This window comes from Maylandia zebra, linkage group LG20 (genome assembly GCF_041146795.1).
Source record: "Maylandia zebra isolate NMK-2024a linkage group LG20, Mzebra_GT3a, whole genome shotgun sequence".
Taxonomy (NCBI): domain Eukaryota; kingdom Metazoa; phylum Chordata; class Actinopteri; order Cichliformes; family Cichlidae; genus Maylandia; species Maylandia zebra.
In genome coordinates, this window is record NC_135186.1 from 20,243,480 (window position 1) to 20,265,324 (window position 21,845).

At 44.8% G+C, this 21,845-nt stretch overlaps 1 protein-coding gene and 1 long non-coding RNA gene across 2 annotated transcripts; both read right to left on the reverse strand.

The window, feature by feature from the left end:
* Positions 1 to 1,415: 1,415 nt before the first annotated feature.
* On the reverse strand, positions 1,416 to 19,351 carry tpk2 (thiamin pyrophosphokinase 2). The gene is made up of 8 exons (XM_004545907.3): positions 19,193 to 19,351; positions 18,870 to 19,111; positions 8,743 to 8,806; positions 8,530 to 8,660; positions 8,295 to 8,413; positions 1,944 to 2,076; positions 1,737 to 1,833; positions 1,416 to 1,661 (listed from the first exon to the last, which is right to left on the reverse strand). The coding sequence occupies exons 1-8, from the start codon at positions 19,260 to 19,262 to the stop codon at positions 1,615 to 1,617; spliced, it is 903 nt and encodes a 300-aa protein (XP_004545964.1). The 5' UTR covers positions 19,263 to 19,351; the 3' UTR covers positions 1,416 to 1,614.
* On the reverse strand, positions 16,229 to 18,863 carry LOC143414387 (uncharacterized). The gene is made up of 2 exons (XR_013095008.1): positions 17,140 to 18,863; positions 16,229 to 16,896 (listed from the first exon to the last, which is right to left on the reverse strand). It is a non-coding gene; the product is annotated as an uncharacterized LOC143414387 (long non-coding RNA).
* Positions 19,352 to 21,845: the final 2,494 nt, after the last annotated feature.

Here is a 21,845-nt window from a genome sequence, read left to right on the forward strand (position 1 = left end):
TTCCAGATAAGCAATGAGTCTAGTTTTGCCTCACAAAGGAAAAATAACATAAAAACCACAGTGTAATTACTGGCCAACACTTGGCAGACTTATGATGTAAGTGTGTGTGAGCCCCACATTTAAGGGCTTTAGATGCAGAGAGATGCAGAGAGGCTGGAGAAGGTTATGAAAGCCATTCTAAAAACCTGACAGTTTAGCAGTTCAGCGGATAAAATGACTGTTGCTGTTTTTTCAAAAACAATGCACTGCACATCAAACCTCATCCCAACAATGACATATGGTGGAGGAAGCATGTTTTGGGATCGACGCCTGATCTCTTCATCCTCAAATATATTCCATTGTGGACACAGACAACTGGAGACCCCGAGGAGTCATTACTTTAAAGTCTGACACTAGTGGGCATGCAAGTGGAAGTACATCTGAGGCTTTACAGTCATTAAAGGAACAATAAATTGAATCAATGAGTCTGATTATTTGCACTGGATCTAGCGAGCGATTCACAAGTTGAATCTTAGGACAGTTTGATGAAATAAGATAAATTACCCAAAGCATGGATGTAAATTAATATCAGAATTATTCAAAAAAAAATCAGGGAGGCCTGTGCTTAACCCACATGAGGTGGTGTAGCATGATGCGATGATATTTTATAATCAAGATATTCCATAACTGTTGATGAACTGAAACACCTCGCAGAAGGACTGGTCCAAAGTTGTTCTTCGTTACTGTGCAAGTGTCACGAGCAACTGTAGAAAAACCTGTGATGAAGACTGGTCCAGTGAACACTCGTTAAGATTTTACAACAGAAAGCACCAATAAATAAAGATGAACTCGCAAGTTCCACTTTATTGCTGTGCGGAATCTCAAAACATTCTTCTTTTGGAGTGTTATATGTGTATATTGTCGTATATATCACTGTGTAAACAGTTTTTCAGCTGTACCAAACACAGCTCCACGCTCTGTCAGGTTTATGTGACCAGTGCTGGATCCCACAAACCACCCGCCTACACAGCAAATATCCATGTGTGCTTTACTCTAATGAGGTTGCTTATCTTCTCTTTGAGCTCTACATACTCAAAAGAATAACATAACATATTTTTCTTCTCTACATTTTTATCCTATAGACTTGCAGTATATAAGGAGATGACTAGATTTGAATCAAGTATGATTACTGCATTTAATGGGTGGAAGTGCAGAAACTGAAATTGCACTTTGAACTTAAAAGGTCGTACTATGACTATAGATAATATAGAGCATATTTACTCTGAGGTCTGCATGACACCTGCAAAGTGTTGTGCATGATAACTCTTACATGTCATTCTTAGATCCAGCACTCATGTGGTTCAGCCATCCTCTGAACCACTCACCTGCAGTTATCAGGCTGAACCCACTGAACAAAACTGCATGAAAAACACCTGTGAAATATAATAACTCACTATATTTAATATTAACATGTTGTACAATAAAGTGTATGACTTTTCTTTAGTGTTTCTGAAGAAACACTAAAGAAAAGTTCACATTTTTATGATGTTTCTTGCAACTGTAAATGTGAACAACAATGTTGGCACCACATGACATATGGTGCCTCAGGCACAGTGAGTAATCTTCATCTTCGTTCTATAATATCTGGTGGAGTCCTGTCACAAAGTCCTGATAGTACGGCTCTGAAATGATAACAAAAAGAGAACTAAGGCAGTGAGCTGGTTTTTTGACTGGACATTTTGCAAACACCCACAAACCTGTGTCAGGGTCAATGTACGAGTGTCTTATGAGAAAGTCCAAGACTACCATGGCAGAGTTGGGTTTGAAGTCATCAGTGACCAGCAGTTCCTTCACCTGAAACAAGATGCTATATTTTATATCTTTGTGTCATCTATATCTCAACCCATGCAGTACTGGCTCCTAGAAGCTGAATTCCCAAATTATAGTATGAGAAAAACACTAACCTTATCTATGGGGAGGAGGTAAAACTCCTGCACCTCTCCATCCCCTATTATGGGCTTAAACTCCAAAGGAAGTTCCAAATCAAAGACAAACTGGCTTTCTGGAAACACACCCTCTTCATCCTCATATGTGTAGCTTGAAAATAAAATAAAACAAAGGCAGCTAAATTGTCTCTTTGAAAATCCAATTATGTAACTAACTGTTTCATAAAGCAATGATTCTCCAGAACAGGAGGTTCTTCCAGAGGTGTCACTGTGAGGCTGTGATCCAGCCACACCAAAGCTGCAGTATATCAACACCAGTACTGGTGCCCTTCTACCATTCTGACTACTAAAACGCATGTTTTATTATACCCAGTATTTAATTCATTTTTATCACACTATTCCAATTAATGCAAAAACAGTGTTCACAGACTTGTGTTTGTTCTGCCTGTTATAGCAACACGATCGAGCTGCAGCTGCTGAGAGGTTCTAAGCAGCTGCGCAGGCTTTGAAGTGACAGATCTGTAGATCACAATCAAACAATCAACAATCAAAAATACAATGTAGAAATGTAAAAAGATATTGCAAATAAAAATAGTTCTGGTTTTATAGACAGAAGCTGTTTGATGGTTTTCTGTGGTACATCACAGCGGAATGAGCCTTTTCCACAGTGACTCCTGTTACTGTCCAGCAACAAATATACTGATAAAAATAACAAATTCAACTTCCACATTTTGTATACATACATATATATTAGGGGTGCAACGATACACAAAATTCACGGTTCGGTTCGATACTTTGGTGTCACGGTTCGATATTTTTTCGATACAAAAAAAATGTTCATGCCTTTTTAATTTGTCATTTATTAAAATTATAAATATATATTTTAACTCAAAAGTACAGTTTTTAAATTTAACCCTAACCCTTGTGCGTGTTTTTTATTTTGACAGCGAATGCGCACCTGCGGACCACTTATGTGCAGCCCTGGTTATTTAGCTCGTCATATTGCAGCCACAGAAATTCTTTTGTCCATGAAACCATAAAGCTGCACTTTCTTTTTGCCTTATAGTCTGATTTGTCATAACTTCTCCGTTTTGTGGTAAGCTTTTCTTTGGCTGTCACTTCTTCACCCTGACCTGTCTTATTTGGCTCAGCAGAACTAAAATATATATCCTGCTGCTTTTACACACGCACTCACATAAGCTCAGCGATTCTCTGCGCGATCAACCTCTCACATGTTTAAGCTGCGGGAGATTTCACTTGTCATGTTTGCATAGTAAGCTAACGATTAATAAGACGATGTCAGAGGAATTGGTGCACAAATTATCATCACTCACAGATCAGTGCTGTCGCTCTCTATACACAGTTCGCACGATTGCAAAGTGAAAGCAAAAAAACAAGCGCATATTGAAACGCGATTTCAATATGTCACATATTGACAGTGGCTCACCGATGCCAATGACATAAATACCCAGCTACATTTCTGAAAGAATGCAAAAGCATTGACATATATTTTTCCTTCCTACAATAGCCCGACGGGCAGGGAAGAGATAGATTTTGGTAGCCCGACTGAAAAAATTGCTAGCCCCAGGACGTCGGGCTAGCGATATTGCGAGCCCTGTATCTGATTGAGGAATCACTCATCTTTGGAAAAGAGAGTTTATTACAGAGAAATGGCTCTTTCCAAAATAAAAGCTATACTATCCGCTTCTTCTGGGCTATATTCTCAGCAGCATAAGGAGAATCATGTGCTAACAGCTGTCTAAATGACTCGGCTAAAGTTAGTAGCATGCTTGTTGTTTTTGTCTTTGCACTAGGATGATGTCGGCGTAAATGTGCAGTCATATTCGTTGTGTTCCCACTAGTGCTTTCAGGTTAATCTCGTTGAAATGACCTTAACGCCACAACACGGCAAATCTCCGTTAACGAGCTACCGCCGATCGCCCCGTGCATGGGGCGAGACGGCCAACACGTTAACGAGCTAACTGCGCTAACACACTAGTTCACACCAATGTAATTGAGCATTGCATGGCACATCCAACATACTGTTTTACTTTAGTCCATGACTCGCTTACCTTCAGGGTCATACGTCACATGAAAACCAAAATAATTCCAAACGCCAGATCTGAATGAGGGTGGGGGAGGTCCATGTTGCAAGGAGAGCTTAACTTCTGTCTTGCTAGCTTTCCCTGCGCTCTTCCTTCTGACTATGCTGTCTGTGTTGAGCGCTCAGTGGATCTGCGCTCGACAGTGCAGCCTAGGCGGAGTAGTCGAACGCAGATTCACTGAGCGCTCAACACAGACAGCATCGTCAGAAGGAAAGTTGATAAAATAAATTACAAATGTTATATTGTTCGATACATATGCGTACCGAACCGAAAGCACTGTATCGAACGGTTCAATATCGATACGAATATCGTTGCACCCCTAATATATATAGGAGCAGAGGATCGCAAGTTCGATCCCCGCCTGGGGCGTCTGTATCCAGTAAGGGTCCTAAGGCTAGACCCCATATGCTAAGTGAGCCTACTGCAGACATGAGCGAGACACATAAATATGAAGGCATGCCGGCTCGGTCGTCGCCCGGATCAACGAGGTCCGCGTCAGGTGTTGAGGAACCAGGGCACCCTGACGAGAAGCGGGCTACTAGAGACGAAAACAGGGCGTTGTTGGAATGCTACTACGCAAGTAACCCTGGCGGAATTGGTTACATGAATAGGATGAGGGACCTATGGATTCTTCGATACCCAACATCCACAATGACGGCGAAACAACTAGTAGCTCAGTGTTCCAACATTCGAAAGAAGGGACTACTCTCACAGCTAGAGATTGACGAGGTACAACATAAATGCTACGGCAAGGGGGAGCCAGGACGCCAGGTCAGGGGGGAGATTGGGTACAAAGCCCCAAGTGCGATAGGAGAAGGATCGTTGAGTGCGAGAGGAACTGACCTGAAAGATAGGATCATGGCCAAGCTTGAAACCTGGATCCCCCGTAGCCGGTTACCAAGATTACGTGAAGTACCCTCAGAAGGTCTGCTAGATGATGTTAATGCAGCACTACGGATGATACCTACAGCCACGCTTACCGACACTAACAAGCTGATCTACAATACGGCAGCAGTGATCAGTGAGATGCTTGGCTACAAGTTGAACAGCCACAAGGGGCAGTACCCTCCATGGAGAAGGAGGCTAGAGGGCAAGATCAAATTAGCATGGAGGGAGGTTAGCCAACTAACAGAATTGCAGAAAGGTGCGACAAAGAAGGTGCATAAAAAAAGTACAGCAAGCTGTCCATACCTGAGGCCTTGGAAACTGCCAAGCAAAGATTCACAGCCTTGGCCAGCTGCTTGAGGAGGTACACAAGAGATAGAAGGCAGGAGAATAAACCAGCTGTTCTCCACAGAACCAGCAAAGGTGTACTCTCAGTGGCAAGGGAACAATAAGAGAACAGCACCACCAAGGCTGGAGACGGAGCAATACTGGAAGAGCATATGGGAGAAGGACACAACCCATAACAGCAATGCTCAGTGGCTAGTGGATCTGAGGGCAGACCATAGCAACCTCCCTGAACAGGGTCCAGTAACCATCACGGTGGCAGACATCCAAGCAAGGGTCTCTAGTATGAAGAGTTGGACAGCGCCAGGCCCCGACATGGTTCACGCCTACTGGCTGAAGAAGCTGACTGCACTCCACGAGCATCTGGCAGCACATATGAACCAGCTGCTAGTTGACGAGAGACACCCGGAATGGCTAACCAAAGGTCGGACGGTCCTGATCCTCAAGGACCCCAAGAAGGGATGGGTCCCATCCAACTACCGACCAATAACCTGCCTCAGTACTACATGGAAGCTCCTGTCAAGCATCATATCGGCTAAGATGAACAGGCACATGGGTCAATACATGAGCGGGGCACAGAAAGGGATTGGCAAGAATACCAGAGGCGCAAAACACCAGCTACTGGTAGACAGAACAGTCAGCCGAGACTGCAAGACCAGGGTCACCAACCTGTGCACTGCCTGGTTGGTTACAAGAAGGCCTATGACTCAATGCCCCACAGCTGGATACTGGAATGCCTAGAATTGTACAAGATCAATGGGACCCTGAGAGCCTTCATCAGGAACTCAATGGGGATGTGGCGTACAACACTAGAGGCCAACTCCAAGCCCATAGCACAAGTCACCATCAAGTGCGGGATCTACGAAGGAGATGCTCTGTCCCCACTGCTGTTCTGCATAGGCCTGAACCCCCCTCAGTGAGATCATTAACAAGACTGGCTACGGATACCGACTATGGAACGGAGCAGTTGTCAGCCACCTCCTGTACATGGATGACATCAAGCTGTACGCCAAGAGTGAACGAGACGTTGATTCACTGATCCACACGACCAGGATATACAGCAATGACATCGGGATGTCATTCGGGCTGGAGAAGTGTAGTCGGATGATAACAAAGAGAGGGAAGGTAGTCAGAACTGAGGGGATCGAACTACTAGAAGGCAACATTGCAGACATAGAGGTAGGGATGGGTATCGTTTAGGTTTTATCCGATACCGGTGCCAAATCGGTACTTTTGAAACGGTGCCGGTGCTTAAACGGTGCTCGAACCGGTGCTTAAAGAATGGAGAACACAAACTTTGTCCAAAAACCTCTCATGTTCAGCTGGGTTTTTTTGTAAAAAGATAACAATGTGTGCCTTTTCTGCAGCTATGTGGCATATATGGCATCACTCTTGGCTGGAAGCAGTGCTTAATCAATGGAAAAAACACAAACTTTGTCCAAAAACCTCTCATGTTTAACTGTTTCCCACTTTTTCTTTGGTCATTTTAGCCTTTTTGGCCAGGGTGAAGGGAGTATCTGCCATCAAACAAGAAGACAGCCGCATGTAGCTATGATGATGTTTGCTAGTTCACCTCACATGCATTAATGTAATAACGTGGTTAGCCTACTCAACGTAAATTACACACAAACAACATGAAGCTACTCACGCAGAGAAGAACGGCTGCTGCTGCATCATCATCCGTCATCATTTCTGCTACACTGGCAGGGCTAGGGGCCAGGACTCTATTCTTCGGGTTTTTGGGGGATGTTGCTCTGGGTCCGATAACTGGCAACCCACCCGACGTGCACGGTGTGAGGTCTCACAGCAAGCTATCAAATACGGCGCATTTCTGGGCTTTTTAAAAAAAACGCTATGCGTCGCCAGGTGTTTCATCGGATTTGAGGTGTTACCTCCTTTGCACAGTATCACAGTATCAGCTTAAAGCACTTGTTGCAGGCTGCTGAGTTTGCTTATTTTGCTGTGAAGTACAGCCAGACTTTTGACCGCTTCGCCTTGGACATTTTTAATCTGTAGCTCTGCTCTAACAGAACGTACGTACCCGGCCCCGCCTACTATCCTCGGAAACGTAAAATGATTGGCTAGAAGTGTATCACAGCTCAGGAAAAAAAAGCACCGAAATAAAGCACCGAAATGTGCGCTGCTTTTCGGTCTGGTTACTACCGTTTATGTCAGAACCGGTGCCACCGGTACCCATCTCTGTGTAAAGATGCCCCTGAGATAATCCAGCACATAACAGCAGGGTGCAAGATGCTAGCAGGCAGGGCATACATGGAATGCCATAACCAAGTGGCCAGCATAGTATACAGAAACATCTGTGCCGAGTATGGCCTGGAAGTTCAGAGGTCAAAATGGGAGACGCCCCCAAAGGTGGTGGAGAATGACCGAGCTAAGATCCTGTGGGACTTCCAGATACAGACGGACAAAATGGTGGTGGCTAACCACCACAAAACATAGTGGTGGTAGACAAACAGAAGAAGACGGCCGTAGTGATCGATGTAGCGGTTCTGAATGACAGCAACATCAGAAAGAAGGAACACGAGAAACTTGAGAAATACCAAGGGCTCAGAGAAGAGCTCGAGAGGATGTGGAAGGTGAAGGTAACGGTGGTCCCAGGGGTAATCGGAGCACTAGGTGCGGTGACTCCCAAGCTAGGTGAGTGGCTCCACCAGATCCCGGGAACAACATCGGAGATCTCTGTCCAGAAGAGCGCAGTCCTGGGAACAGCTAAGATACTGTGCAGGACCATCAAGCTCCCAGGCCTCTGGTAGAGGACCCGAGCTTGAAGGATAAACCGCCCGCAGAGGGTGAGCTAGGTGTTTTTATATATATATATATATATATATATCTCCACAGCCCCATCCCCCTTATTATGTGGGGATCTGGAGGCTCTGTTTTTGCCTTTTGATCTGTTACTGTGTAATCACTGTTAGTTGGAGTCTTTTCGGGAGATATGTCAGTAAGAAAACAAAGTGTAGACTACCCTTAGCGTTGTTCTTTAACCCCCTTCTTCTTAGCAGTGTATCAAGCTCACCTTACTGTTGCAACTGGACGAGCCTTCTTAGCTATGGCTGCTGGAACACAGGCTTCCTCCTGACACTCTTTGACCAGAGTGTGTTTGATGCCAACACCAGCAGCCAGCCCACCTGCTGCCTTTGAGGATACAAGCAATACGCTGAAGAAACTGAAGTGGAATAGCTTGACATGAGATGCTGCACCAATGCTTTCATCACACTGTCTCGTATGTCAGTGTTTCAGTCTATTCTTACCATGTTATCCAGGAGCCCAGGGTACGTCTGCTTGGTGTGGGAGCGCCGTGCCAACCACATACAAACCTCCTGACTGTCACTGACAGTGTAGCCATTGATATGAACTCCATACCGCTTCACCCCAAAGAGACCTGCAGTGTAGCAGCATGGTCTGCTCATACAGCTCAAACACAGGTATAATATAAAAGCCTGAGACGGTGCTCCAAAACCTACTTGTAGCTGCTCTTTCCATCCACATCAAAGGGCAGTCTGAAAATCTGGGCATTACACTGTATTTCTGAAAGAACAGATGTTTTAGTGTTATAAGTGAGAACATGTAAGTTGATTTAACCTTGAACATTTTTTCACACCTTCCACCTATATTTAAGACAGTGAAACTATCTTGCTTTGCCCTTTTCATTCCACCTGCTTATAACCATTCAGAGAAGTAAACAACTGAACCCAAAGCCAAAATGTAATGCAATGCAATTTGGTTAGCATGGTGGTTAGGACTCTTGCCACACAGCAAGAAGCTGCTGGGCTTGACTCCACCATCTGGCGGGGCTTTTCTTTATGAAGTTTGCAATGAGCGGGTGGAGGGAGGTTCGGAGTCTTCTCTCACCCCCGTTCTCTGCGACCTGCTGGAGCAGGGGGGCTAGGACTAGGAGGAGGAGTTGGCCGTCCGACTGCGGTCTGGAGTGTGGAGCCTTCCTGCTGCTGCGGAGTCGGGGCGGTCTGCCTCCCCCCACCGCAGGGAAAAGGGAAACACCACCTGGGTCTGGGTGCAGTTCCCCCCTCCAGGGGCGGGGGCACCTAGACCCGGTTTGTAGAGTACGCTTGGGGAGTGTGATCGTGTGTACAACGTCTCTTTATGTCTGTCTCCACGTTGGTTGAGTGTGGAGTAAGTGCATATGAGAGCATGAGGGTGGGAATGGATGTTTGTATCTGTGTGTGCCTGTATGTCTGTGTCTATATGTCAGGTTGGGTGTCAGGCGCCACCTCTCTGGGGACATCTCAGGCCCTCCAAGGTTTGGAGGCCTATCTCCCCCTACCACCACTTCCCCTGCCAGTGGCGGACCCCCTCAGACATCGGTGCGTTGGTGGTTCTTTGTGTCCGGGGATGGGCGTCCAGGTACACACCGGCTCACTCCTTGGCGGCCGCTTATCGGGGCCTGGAGCCTGGGGCTCGCTCGGGCCACTTCGGAGGTGGGGTGCCCCCGGCCTCTCGGCCTGGGGCTCGGTCACTCAGGCGCAGCTGGCTGCCGGCGGAGCTCACTGGCGCGTCACTGCAACTCCCCCTGGCTTCTGCTCCGCGGCTGCTGAGTGAGCCCTCATCTGGGACTCTCCTCAGCTCTTTCCGGGACAGTGGCGCAGCTGCCCCTCTGTTGGTCTTCCTTGGTCTCTTGTGTTCTGGGGGCCTCTGGATGTCTGGAGTTTTGATCTCCTCCACACCTGCTTCACGCCCTGGAGGACGGGGCTGTGGCCCCCCCACACCCTCTAGCAGATTATTACATGAAGGAACCTTTTAAAAAAACAAAAAACAAGCGCGTCCATGCTCACAGGTGTACACACGGGTGATCACACCCACAAACTACACCCTTTTTGGCTCCTACCTCAAAGCACACTGTGTTCTGTTGATCTTATGTGCTGCACAATAATGTTTAACATTTAGTATTTACTGTCATATTCCCATATATCATTGTGATGTTGTTTATTCTATTACTCTTGTTCTCTTCTGCTTGCTTTCTTTTTTCTTTCTCAGCAGGTGATCCAGGTGATTGATATATGCATTTTTTTTTCTCTGCCCGTTCTGTTGGTTTTTGTCTTTTGCCCTTCTCCCCCGTCCCTCTTCTCAGCTGTTTCTCTTTCCCTCTTTCTTTCTCCCCTTCTTTCCCCCAGTCAAGTCTGTCCCGTATTCAGTAAGTGAAAATAAAATAAACAATAAAAGGTGAATCAAATGGACCATTACGGCAAGGCTGGGATGGTCAGTTTGGTAAAGTAAATCCGTTGGGCATCTTTCTTTGCCTTTAGACAACAATTCTGATGGCAAAAGAGCCAAACGGGACAGGCCAAAAAAAAAAAAAAAATGAAGTTTGCATGTTCTCCTTGTGTCTGCATGGGTTCTCTCCAGGTTCTCCGGCTTCTTCCACCAGTCAAAGTCATGCAGTTAGTGGGATTATTTAAATAGATACATTTACATAATCCCATAATCCCACACAACATCCAGCCCTTTATGGGCTGGATGTTGTGTGGGATTGTGTAATTGTGTAATTGTGTAATTTTCTTCTCCTACAGTCAGATCAAACTGATGCTTTTCTACTTGGTCTTAAATCCTCATAAGCAGGGTTTTTAATCAAATACTGCTAAGGCATTACCTTTGCCTTCATTAACACTGTGCTAAATCTTGGAGCTAATTTGACCAGCACATGTCCTTTAACATGCACTTTAATAAAATATGTGGGAGTGCTTTTTTTTTATTTGCAAGATATTGCAAAAAATTAGAAACATCATTTCTCAGAGTGATGTTGAAAAGCGTGTTCATGTTTATTAATTCTAGGCTGGACTATTATACTTTATTATTATCTGAGCAATCTAATGCATGTGTATATATATATATATATATATATATATATATATATATATATATTAGGGGTGCAACGATATTCGTATCGATATTGAACCGTTCGATACAGTGCTTTCGGTTCGGTACGCATATGTATCGAACAATACAACATTTGTAATTTATTTTATCAATTTTCCTTCTGACGATGCTGTCTGTGTTGAGCGCTCAGTGAATCTGTGTTTGACTACTCCGCCTAGGCTGCACTGTCCAGCGCAGATCCACTGAGCGTTCAACACAGACAGCATAGTCAGAAGGAAGAGCGCAGGGCAAGCTAGCAAGACAGAAGTTAAGCTCTCCTTGCAACAGGCAAATTGAACCTCATTCAGATCTGGCGTTTGGAATTATTTTGGTTTTCATGTGACATATGACCCTGAAGGTAAGCGAGTCATGGACTAAAGTAAAACAGTATGTTGGATGTGCCATGCAATGCTCAATTGCATTGGTGTGAACTAGTGTGTTAGCGCAGTTAGCTCGTTAACGTGTTGGCCGTCTAGCCCCATGCACGGAGCGATGGGTGGTAGCTCGTTAACGGAGATTTGCCGTGTTGTGGCGTTAAGGTCATTTCAACGAGATTAACCTGAAAGCACTAGTGGGAACACAACGAATATGACTGCACATTTAGGCCGACGTCATCCTAGTGCAAAGACAAGTGGAAGCAGACAACAAAAAGCAAGCATGCTACTAACTTTAGCCGAGTCATTTAGACAGCTGTTAGCACATGATTCTCCTTATGCTGCTGAGAATATAGCCCAGAAGAAGCGGATAGTATAGCTTTTATTTTGGAAAGAGCCATTTCTCTGTAATAAACTCTCTTTTCCAAAGATGAGTGATTCCTCAATCAGATACAGGGCTCGCAATATCGCTAGCCCGACGTCCCGGGGCTAGCGATTTTTTCAGTCGGGCTACCAAAATCTATCTCTTCCCTGCCCGTCGGGCTATTGTAGGAAAAATATATGTCAATGCTTTTGCATTCTTTCAGAAATGTAGCTGGGTAATTATGTCATTGGCATCGGTGAGCCACTGTCAATATGTGACATATTGAAGTCGCGTTTGAATTTGCGCTTGTTTTTTTGCTTTCACTTTGCAATCGTGCGAACTGTGTATAGAGAGCGACAGCACTGATCTGTGAGTGATGATAATTTGTGCACCAATTCCTCTGACATCGTCTTATTAATCGTTAGCTTACTATGCAAACATGACAAGTGAAATCTCCCGCAGCTTAAACATGTGAGAGGTTGATCGCGCAGAGAATCGCTGAGCTTATGTGAGTGCGTGTGTAAAAGCATTTCAGTTCTGCTGAGCCAAATAAGACAGGTCAGGGTGAAGAAGTGACAGCCAAAGAAAAGCTTACCACAAAACGGAGAAGTTATGACAAATCAGACTATAAGGCAAAAAGAAAGTGCAGCTTTATGGTTTCATGGACAAAAGAATTTCTGTGGCTGCAATATGATGAGCTAAATAACCAGGGCTGCACATAAGTGGTCCGCAGGTGCGCATTCGCTGTCAAAATAAAAAACACGCACAAGGGTTAGGGTTAAATTTAAAAACTGTACTTTTGAGTTAAAAATATATATTTATAATTTTAATAAATGACAAATTAAAAATGCATGAACATTTTTTTGTATCGAAAAAATATCGAACCGTGACACCAAAGTATCGAACCGAACCGAACCATGAATTTTGTGTATCGTTGCACCCCTAATATATATATATATATATATATATATATATATACACATATATATATATTCACACTAGAGCCCAACTTCAAGCCAATATCACAAGTTAACATCAAGTGCGGGATCTACTGCTGTTCTGCATAGGCCTGAACCCCCTCAGTGACACCGTTAACAAGACTGGCTACAGATACTGGCTACAGAATGGAGCTGTTGCCACCTCCTCTACATGGATGAAATTAAGCTGTATGCCAAGAGTGAACGTGACATTGATTCATTGATCCACACCACCAGGATCTATCTACAGGAACGACATCGGAATGTTGTTAAGACTGGAGAAATGTAGTCTGATGATAACAATGGAAGGTAGCCAGAACTGACAGGATTGAACTACTAGAAGGCAACATTGCAGACATAGAGGACAGCTACAGGTATCTGGGGATCCCACAGGTAAATGGGAACCATGAAGAGGCCGCTAGGAAAGCTGCAACCACTGAGTACCTGCAGAGGGTCAGGCAAGTCCTGAGGAGTCAACTGAATGGTAAGAAAAAGATCCAGGCTATCAACACCCCGTGATCAGGCACCCTGCTCGGTTAATAAGCTGGCCAAAGGAGCCACTGACATCAAGACCAGGAAACTTCTGACCATGCATGGAGGGTTTCACCCCAAGTCCAGCACCCTGGGGCTGTATGTTAAGCGTAGGGAAGGAGGCCGGGGACTAGTGAGTGTCCACAGTCCAGGATGAGGCAACGAACATCCATGAATACATCAGGAAGAAGGGGGCCATCTTCCTGACTGCGTGCTCAGTGAATACCTCAGGCAGCAGAAACCCAAGAAAGTAAAGGAAGAGGAGAAACCATCATGGAAGGACAGGCCCCTGCACGGTATGTACCACTGGCAGATAGCGGAGGTGGCTGATATCCAGAAATCCTACCAGTGGCTGAAAAAGCTGGACTAGAAGACAGCACAGAGGCACTAATGAGGACTTCCAGGTTATACTCGGCACAGATGTTCCTGTATACTATGCCAGCCACTTGGTTATGGTGCTCCATGCCGGCTAGCATCTTGCACCCTGCTGTTATGTGCTGGATTGTCTCAGGGGCATCTTTACACAACCTGCATCTGGAGTCTTGCCTGGTGTGGTAGACCCCAGCCTCTATGTGCTCAGAGCTTGTTCCTGTGCTGCCATGATTAGTGCATCTGTGCTGTCTTTCAGTCCGGCTTTGTCCAGCCACTGGTAGGATTTCTGGATGTTAGCCACTTCCTCTATCTGCCTGTGGTACATACCGTGCAGAGGCCTGTCCCTCCATAATGGTGCCTCCTCTTTCTCTGCATTCTTGGGTTTCTGCTGCCTGAGGTATTCATTGAGCAAGTGAATGAAGGCTCTTAGGATCCTGTTGACCTTTTATAGTTCTAGGCATTCCAAGATCCAGGTGTGCGGCATCGAGCCACAGGCCTTCTTGTAATCAATCCAGACAGTGCATAAGTTGGTCAGCCTGGTCTTGCAGTCTCAGGCAACTGCTCTGTCTACCAATAGCTCGCGTTTGGCTCCTCCTCTTGCCAATCCCTTTCTGTGCCCCGCTATCGAGCTATGTGTCTGTTCGTCTTAGCTGCTATGATGCTTGACAGGAGTTTCCATGTGGTACTGAGGCAGGTTATTGGCCGGTAGATGGATGGAACCGGTTCCTTCTGGGGGTTAACCATTCTGGGTGTCTCTCATCCACTAGCAGCTGGTTCATTTGTGCTGTCCAACTCTTCATACTGGAGACCTTTTCTTGGATGTCTGCCACTGTAATGGTTACTGGTCTCTGTTCAGGGAGGTTGCTGGGGTTTGCTCTTAGATCCACTAGCCACTGAGCATTGCCGTCATGTGTTGTGTCCTTCTCCCATATGCTCTTCCAGTATTGCTCAGTCTCTGTATACCTTGGATGGTTCTGCCTTCTATCTTTCTGGTGTACCTCTTAAAGCGGCTGGCCAAGGCTGTCAGTCTTTCCTTGGTAGTTTCCAAGGCCTCAGGTAGAGACAGCGTGCTGTACTTCTTAGGCACCTTCTTCATCGCACCATTTTGCAGCTTCTATAGTTGGCTAACTTTCCTCCGTGCTTCCTTGATCTTGGCCTTTAGCCTCCTTTTCCATGGACTGTACTGCTCCTTGTGGCTGTTCTACTTGTAGCCAAGCACCTCATTGATCACTGCTGCCATGATGTAGATCAGCTGGTTAGTTTCGGTGATGGTTGCAGTAGGTATGGTCCATAGTGCTGCATTCACATCACCTAGTAGATCCTCAAAGGGTATTTTACGTAGTCTTGGTAATCGGCTACAGAGAGTCCAGGTTTCAAGCTTTGCAATGTTCCTGTTTTTCAGGTCAGTTCCCAATCTCAGGTGGGCTGTTCCCCCCTTGCCGTTGCATGTGTGTGTGTGTATATAAAAAATAAAAATAAAAAAAATACTATTTTGCTATATCATATAGTACTCTGAAACTGAAGTGCATGATCCTGCTGTATAACCCATACAGCATGATAATGTTCTAATACACTTGCAAGTCATGACAAATGGTTTGCACTGCAGTTCTCATTGCCAAGGGTAGCACAACCAGTTCTTAGGTTTAGAGGACAAATGAACCTCTTTTCCACTAGTACCTACTCATCTTGAGTCAACTCAACTAGACTCAACTTGGATTAGGTTGTTTTCCAATATAACTGAATACCATACCAATATGTTCACACTGTGGGAGTTAGCTAGCTGGGAAAACCTCTTACCAGCTCACATCAAGAACATTTGTGTGGTAGCTATTACATCCTTGGAGACACAGCTTGTCCCTTGCAAAGCTTGTTCTTGAAACCATTTCATGACACTGGACATTTAAAAAAGAAAATCATTTGAGCATGGCTGGTTATTGATAATGCTTTCAGCAGACTGAAGGGAAGGTGCCGTTGCCTTCCTAGTCATGTCCCCACAAACGTACTCCTGTTTAATGTCACTATGAATTTTGACAATAAAGTTGTGTTCTGTCTCCATCTTTGTTTCTAAGTTTTATTTTTCCTGGTGACCAAGATTCAGTGATACAAATTAAATGTTAAAAGATACATTTAACTTGTTTGTGTTATGTTAAATCCTATTAAACACTAACAGAGTTATAGGAAATGCCGACACCAGTATGACACAGTTTCTTGATATACTGTTGCAATAACTAAAACGTGCAATATCTTCTGCATTGGCGCATCCAATAATATAGTGTTTTTTGTGATGACTTTACCTGGCGAAGAAGATTATTTCTTTTGGTTACTTTTTATTACAAATGAGCTGTCATTGCACCAAAATTTCACTGATAATTGTTTGGTTCATACTTTTTTCCTACTGGTGTTGTAACAGACAACCCCCCCCCCCCAAAAAAAAAACAAAACAAAAAAAACTCACACAATGGTCACTGAATTCTTTATTATAGTCAGCAGCAAAATCCAAACGATTTACAATGTGCAAAATGAAGGCTGAAAAGTTAAACTATATACATTTATTGCATTCATGATGTAAAAATACTGGTGACTGCCAGTGCTACCCCTCAGCCTCCTACTAGCCACACCTATGGTATTAATTTCAAAATCCTACATTTTTGAGTTATTGCTTTCACAAGATTTTCAGAAAACTTGACCTCTGACCTTTCAAGTCAAGGTCACTGAGATTTAAACCTGTCCCCGATTTTTAGTAGTTGCACCTATGGTTTCAATTTAAATGTCCTACGTGACTTCCTTCTTGAGTTATCACATTTACAAAATTAGGAGTCCATGCTGCACGCTCGCCAACAGGGTGACGACGATACCACATCAGCCTTTCATAGCTGAGGGGTAAAAATGTCACTCATGCTGGCAACTCATTGCCTGTACAAGCTCACCCAGCACAAAGAGGAATGCCTGGATGAAGGTAGCACTCTGTAATCTCCTTCCTCTGGAAGATGGCTTCTTGCTCCATTGCCTTACATCTCTCACTGAGAAGCAAATCGATTGTGCTGTTCATGGTGGGCCAGATTTAGGACACTGAGCATGCATCTCTTCAAGTACACTTGTCAGGTCCGGTTTGGTGTGGGTCCTCTTCCTCTTGCGAAAGGCAGAAATGGGAGATGGTTAATGAAAGCCAGTTTAAAAACAATATTGTGGAAATGCACTTGGAGCTAAAAATATTTTGTTCTTGGAAGTGACTACTTGGAGTTAGAGTTGATAGTTAACCATCTAGGTTATTGTCTGCATATAGGAGACAATGGTATTACCTTTAAAATATTCTTGTGAGTTCAAAGTGAGGATAATTAGCATAAAAGACGCATTAACCCATAAAGAACTCACCATCCTCATTATGGTTTCCAACAATGCTGTAGCCGAGTCAAGCCCAATCTTCCTCCTGTTGCTTGCCGGTCAGTGCCTGCAGATGCAGTCCATTTGATTGAACCATTTCCAATCGAACCACTCTGACTGTGGTGGTCCTTGATGGTCCTGCAATCGCTTTTATATTTGATAGGTTTTTGTTGAGATTGCTCTTGTACGTCCTCTGGTATCCCTGAGCAGCCATCAGCTCACAGATCTCCTGGTACACATTCTCATTTCAGGTTGTTCTGCCTGGTTCCTGCTATCATCAGTCACCAAGACCAAATAAATATGCATATCATGATTGGTCTAAGGTATTGGTTTTTGCGTAGACACTTCCCCAATTACAAAAATGGCAGGTTTGATTTTTGTGAAGGACTTGCTTTTATGTGACATTGAGTCAGTGGTTCCCAAACTTTTTTTTCCACTAGGCTCCTTTGTTTTACAAGAAAATCTTCGCACAGCCTCCTAAACTGCAGCCTATTTGTTGAATCAGAGGTTAGATCAATGAACTGTTCCTCCTTGGATGTGCTGAAGTCAGCAGGGGCTGTTCATCATATTTTCTTGTCTTTGGCTTGGAACGAAGTTAGTTTGGCGATGCTTCATCTTCTGCTTTGCATTTGCGTGGGAGCCCCCCCACAGCACTGAGTGATGTCACTGACTGGCAATCGGTGGAATGCAGTCTACCAATGTCACATTTTTGGATCGACTCTGCTCACTTGGAATCCCAACAGATAGTAAAAAAGTACCTGGAATAAGGAACTACTACCCAATGGAAAACCCAAAAAACCGAGTCGAGCCAAGTGGAGCCAAGTAGGTACTAGTGGAACAGAAATATGACTCTTCCCCCCCCCCCACACACACACACACTTTCACTTAGGCCTAGGCACATAAAAACTAATGCTAAGAAAGGTGGCAAAAACGTTTTCAAAGCAGTGTTTATTGTAGGGCATAGGCCTAGAAATCAAAACACACTTTATAGCTGGAATTGGAGTCACAAAATTTAAAAAAAAATTCACTTTCATGTTGGATTTAGAAAACAGGACAAATTGTATCACAAAACAGAGGACAGTGTAATCCACCCACAACGCCAAAGGTTTGTAGGAACCCTTCAGTTCCTACAAACACTACTTCCTCTACATTTGCGCGTACTTGAGTCTCAGATGTTGCAGTGAGGACACACTTGCAAACAATGTTCCCTCTAAGCTGCGCGCGTGCGCAATTGCGCACTGCTGGCGCGGTCTCTGCACACAAAAAATCTGCGTTGCGCACAAAAAAAAATTACAATTGAAACTTAACAATTCTGTTTTGCAGTGTTAGTCAGTAAGTGACTGGCTGCGCCCGTGTAAGTGGGCTAAAGCAGTTAATTAAAAGTAGTCTAACATAAATGTAAATGCTGTAATTTGCTTATTTTAATAAACCATATAATTTGGATGGATTCGATGCTGGCGTGACCACAGTAGACATGTCTGCTGTTGCTCACAGTGGTCCAAGGGACCGCTCAGGGAGTTTGTGTGTTCGCTCAGACACATGAAAAATTAGAGGGAACGTTGCTTGCAAAGTTGAAAGGTTTTTAGTAAATTCTGACTTTGGCACAGGGCTGGAGGTCAGGCTTGGTTTTACAACTCGTGATACAGTTGGCCACGGGTAAAGAGTATGTAATGCTTCCAGTGAAAAACCACACAAAGACACGTTTGACTTGCGCGCCTCACCTCATCTCTCCATCCTTTAAGGCAGGTTAAAGAGGGCTCCTGTCTGAGAGCTTGCAGTACATGACTCACAGCCTCGGATCTCTTTTCGTACGAGTCCAGGCCGTGGCAGAGGGTCACTGCACCCTGGTGTGGCGAACTGAACACGTCTGGATAGCGTGCTAAAAGCGAAGCTACGTGAGGAGGTATCCAGCCGACCTGGGCTCCTTCAATCTCAAAACGAAAGCAGCTTGAACGACACGAACCTGTGGAGAGAAATATAGACGTGGTTACTTATCAAACTGCCTTCATCCGTTTCATCCTTTCTCTTACTGTCACCCGCATACCTGGTAAATAAAAGTTATTCATTTTACGGAGGAGCTGGAGTATGTTTTCTGCCCAAGAACAACTAGCCATTTTAAATGTCTTTAAATAACTGCACACACAACTCAGCTGCTAGCACTGTAGCCACTCTACTGCGCATGCCCACGATACAGCCGCTGTTGTGAGATTTCTCCCTGAGATCTGCTTGTCAGGCAGCACTTCCACTGACCCGCTGGGTAACGGGAAAAATGACGGCAACAAAAAGGTCACTGTAGTAAAGATTCTTATTTTATTTTATTTTTTTGCCCATTCACATCTCATCTCCATCATTTTATCATGAGGTCTCCCCCCCACTAGTGCTATGCGATGATATTGCAAATTTTGGTAGTGATCCGATACAGGGCCTGCATATCAATACTGATACTGTAACTTATAAAGGCAGCTTATTTCGAGGAGAGCAGCCATGATCTTCATACATTTGCAAATTTGCAAACACATTATAATGACTACTAAGTCAATGTTATTTCCACTAACCTCCCCGTTCATATTCGCACTGCCGAGTCTATCCAGTCTTTTAAATTACGTCTTAAAACTTATTTTTTTACTTTGGCTTTTGATTCTGTCTAGTTGGCTGTTTTAGCTTGTTGCGTTGTTACCTATTGTTTGTTGTCCTCTTCTATTGTTTGTTTTAACTGTCTCATGTTTTTATTGACTGTGAAGCACTATGGTCAACACTGTTGTTTTTAATATGTGCTATATAAATAAATTTTGATTTGATTTCAGAATCAGAATCAGAATACTTTATTGATCCCTGGGGGAAATTATTTTTTGTTACAGTGCTCCATTTTAAACCAACATTAAGACAAGACAGACAATACACTAACTAAGAATAGTACAATATATACATATATATACATACATAAGTCACTCATAAATAAATAGTTGGAAAAGAAACATGTGTAGTTGTAGCAGCAAACAGTGTGTTAAGTGGATGCGTTGTACAGGGAGATGGCCACAGGCAGGAATGATTTCCTGTGTCGTTCAGTGGTGCTTTTCGGTAATCTCAGTCTCTCACTGAATGTGCTCCTGTGACTGACCAGCATGTCATGGAGTGGGTGGGAGGTGTTATCCAACATTGTCTTTATCTTGGACAGCATCCGCCTCTCCGACACCACCTTGAGGGAGTCCAGCTCCATCCCCACAACATTGCTGGCCTTACGGATTAGTTTATTAAGTCTGTTGGCATCTGCGACCCTCAGCCTGCTCCCCCAGCATGCAACAGCATAGAGGATCGCACTGGCCACAACAGACTCATAGAAAATCCTCAGCATTTTCTGGCAGATGTTGAAGGACCTCAGTCGCCTCAAAAAATAGAGACGACTCTGGCCCTTCCTGTAAAGTGCTGTGGTGTTTTTAGCCCAGTCCAGTTTATTGTCAATGTGTACTCCAAGGTATTTATAGTCCTCCACAATGTCAACACTGACCCCCTGAATTGAAACAGGGGTCAAGTGTTTCCTGGTCTTCCTGAAGTCCACGATCAGTTCCTTGGTCTTTGCCACATTGAGCTGCAGATGATTCTGCTCACACCACGTGACAAAGGAGTCGACCACAGCCCGGTACTCTGTCTCATCATCCCTGCTGATGCATCCAACCACCGCAGAGTCATCAGAAAACTTCTGAAGATGGCAGGTCTCTGTGCAGTGGCTGAAGTCTGTGGTGTAGAGGGTGAAGAGGAAGGGGGAGAGGACAGTCCCCTGTGGTGCCCCTGTGTTGCTGATCACCTTGTCAGACACACACTGTGGGAGATGTACATATTGTGGTCTTCCTGTCAGGTAATCAACAATCCAGGACACCAGAGAAGCATCCACCTGCATCGCTGCTAACTTATCACCCAGGAGGGTCGGCCTGATGGTGTTGAAAGCACTGGAAAAGTCAAAAAACATGACCCTCACAGTGCTCGCCGGCTGGTCCAGATGGGTGTAGACACGATTGAGCAGGTAGATGATGGCGTCCTCAGTTCCGAGACGAGGCTGATAAGCGAACTGAAGGGGATCCAGGTGTGGTCTTACTATGGGTCGCAGCTGGTCCAGGATGAGCCTTTCCAGGGTCTTCATGATGTGGGAGGTCAATGCCACGGGCCTGTAATCCTGGGGGCCACTGGGACGAGGCGTCTTTGGTACAGGGACGAGGCATGATGTCTTCCACATCACCGGGACCCTCTGCAGACTCAGACTCAGCATAAACAGTTTATGAAAGACTCCACACAGCTGGGGGGCACAGGTCTTGAGGACAAGGGGACTCACTCCGTCTGGTCCAGCAGACTTGCCTGAGTGAAGTCTCCTCATTTGCATCTCAATCTGGTATTGAGTGAAGGTGATGGGTGGGGGAGGGGTGTCAGGAATCTCACAGGAGGCAACAGCGCCATGTGAAGAGAGAGGCTGGCACAGTGGTGTGGCTCTGGATTCCAGGCTGACTACAGGTGAGGTTGTGGGGGTAGGAGCAGACACTGTGGTGTCGAATCTATTGAAAAACAGATTCAACTCATTGGCTCTATTCTCACCTCCCTCAGTTCCCCTGCTGTTGGTTGGCCTGAATCCAGTGATGGTCTTCATGCCCCTCCACACCTCTCTCATGCTGTTCTGCTGGAGTTTCCACTCCAGCTTCCTCCTGTAATTT

Coding starts and splice junctions, on each gene's coding strand:
- tpk2 (XM_004545907.3), bottom strand. CDS start 19,262: ATGGCTAGTTGTTCTTGGGCAGAAAACATACTCCAGCTCCTCCGTAAA. Junction 8,661..8,742: donor GATGGAAAGAGCAGCTACAA/GTAGGTTTTGGA, acceptor GCTACACTGCAG/GTCTCTTTGGGGTGAAGCGG. Junction 1,834..1,943: donor ACCTCCTCCCCATAGATAAG/GTTAGTGTTTTT, acceptor ATCTTGTTTCAG/GTGAAGGAACTGCTGGTCAC.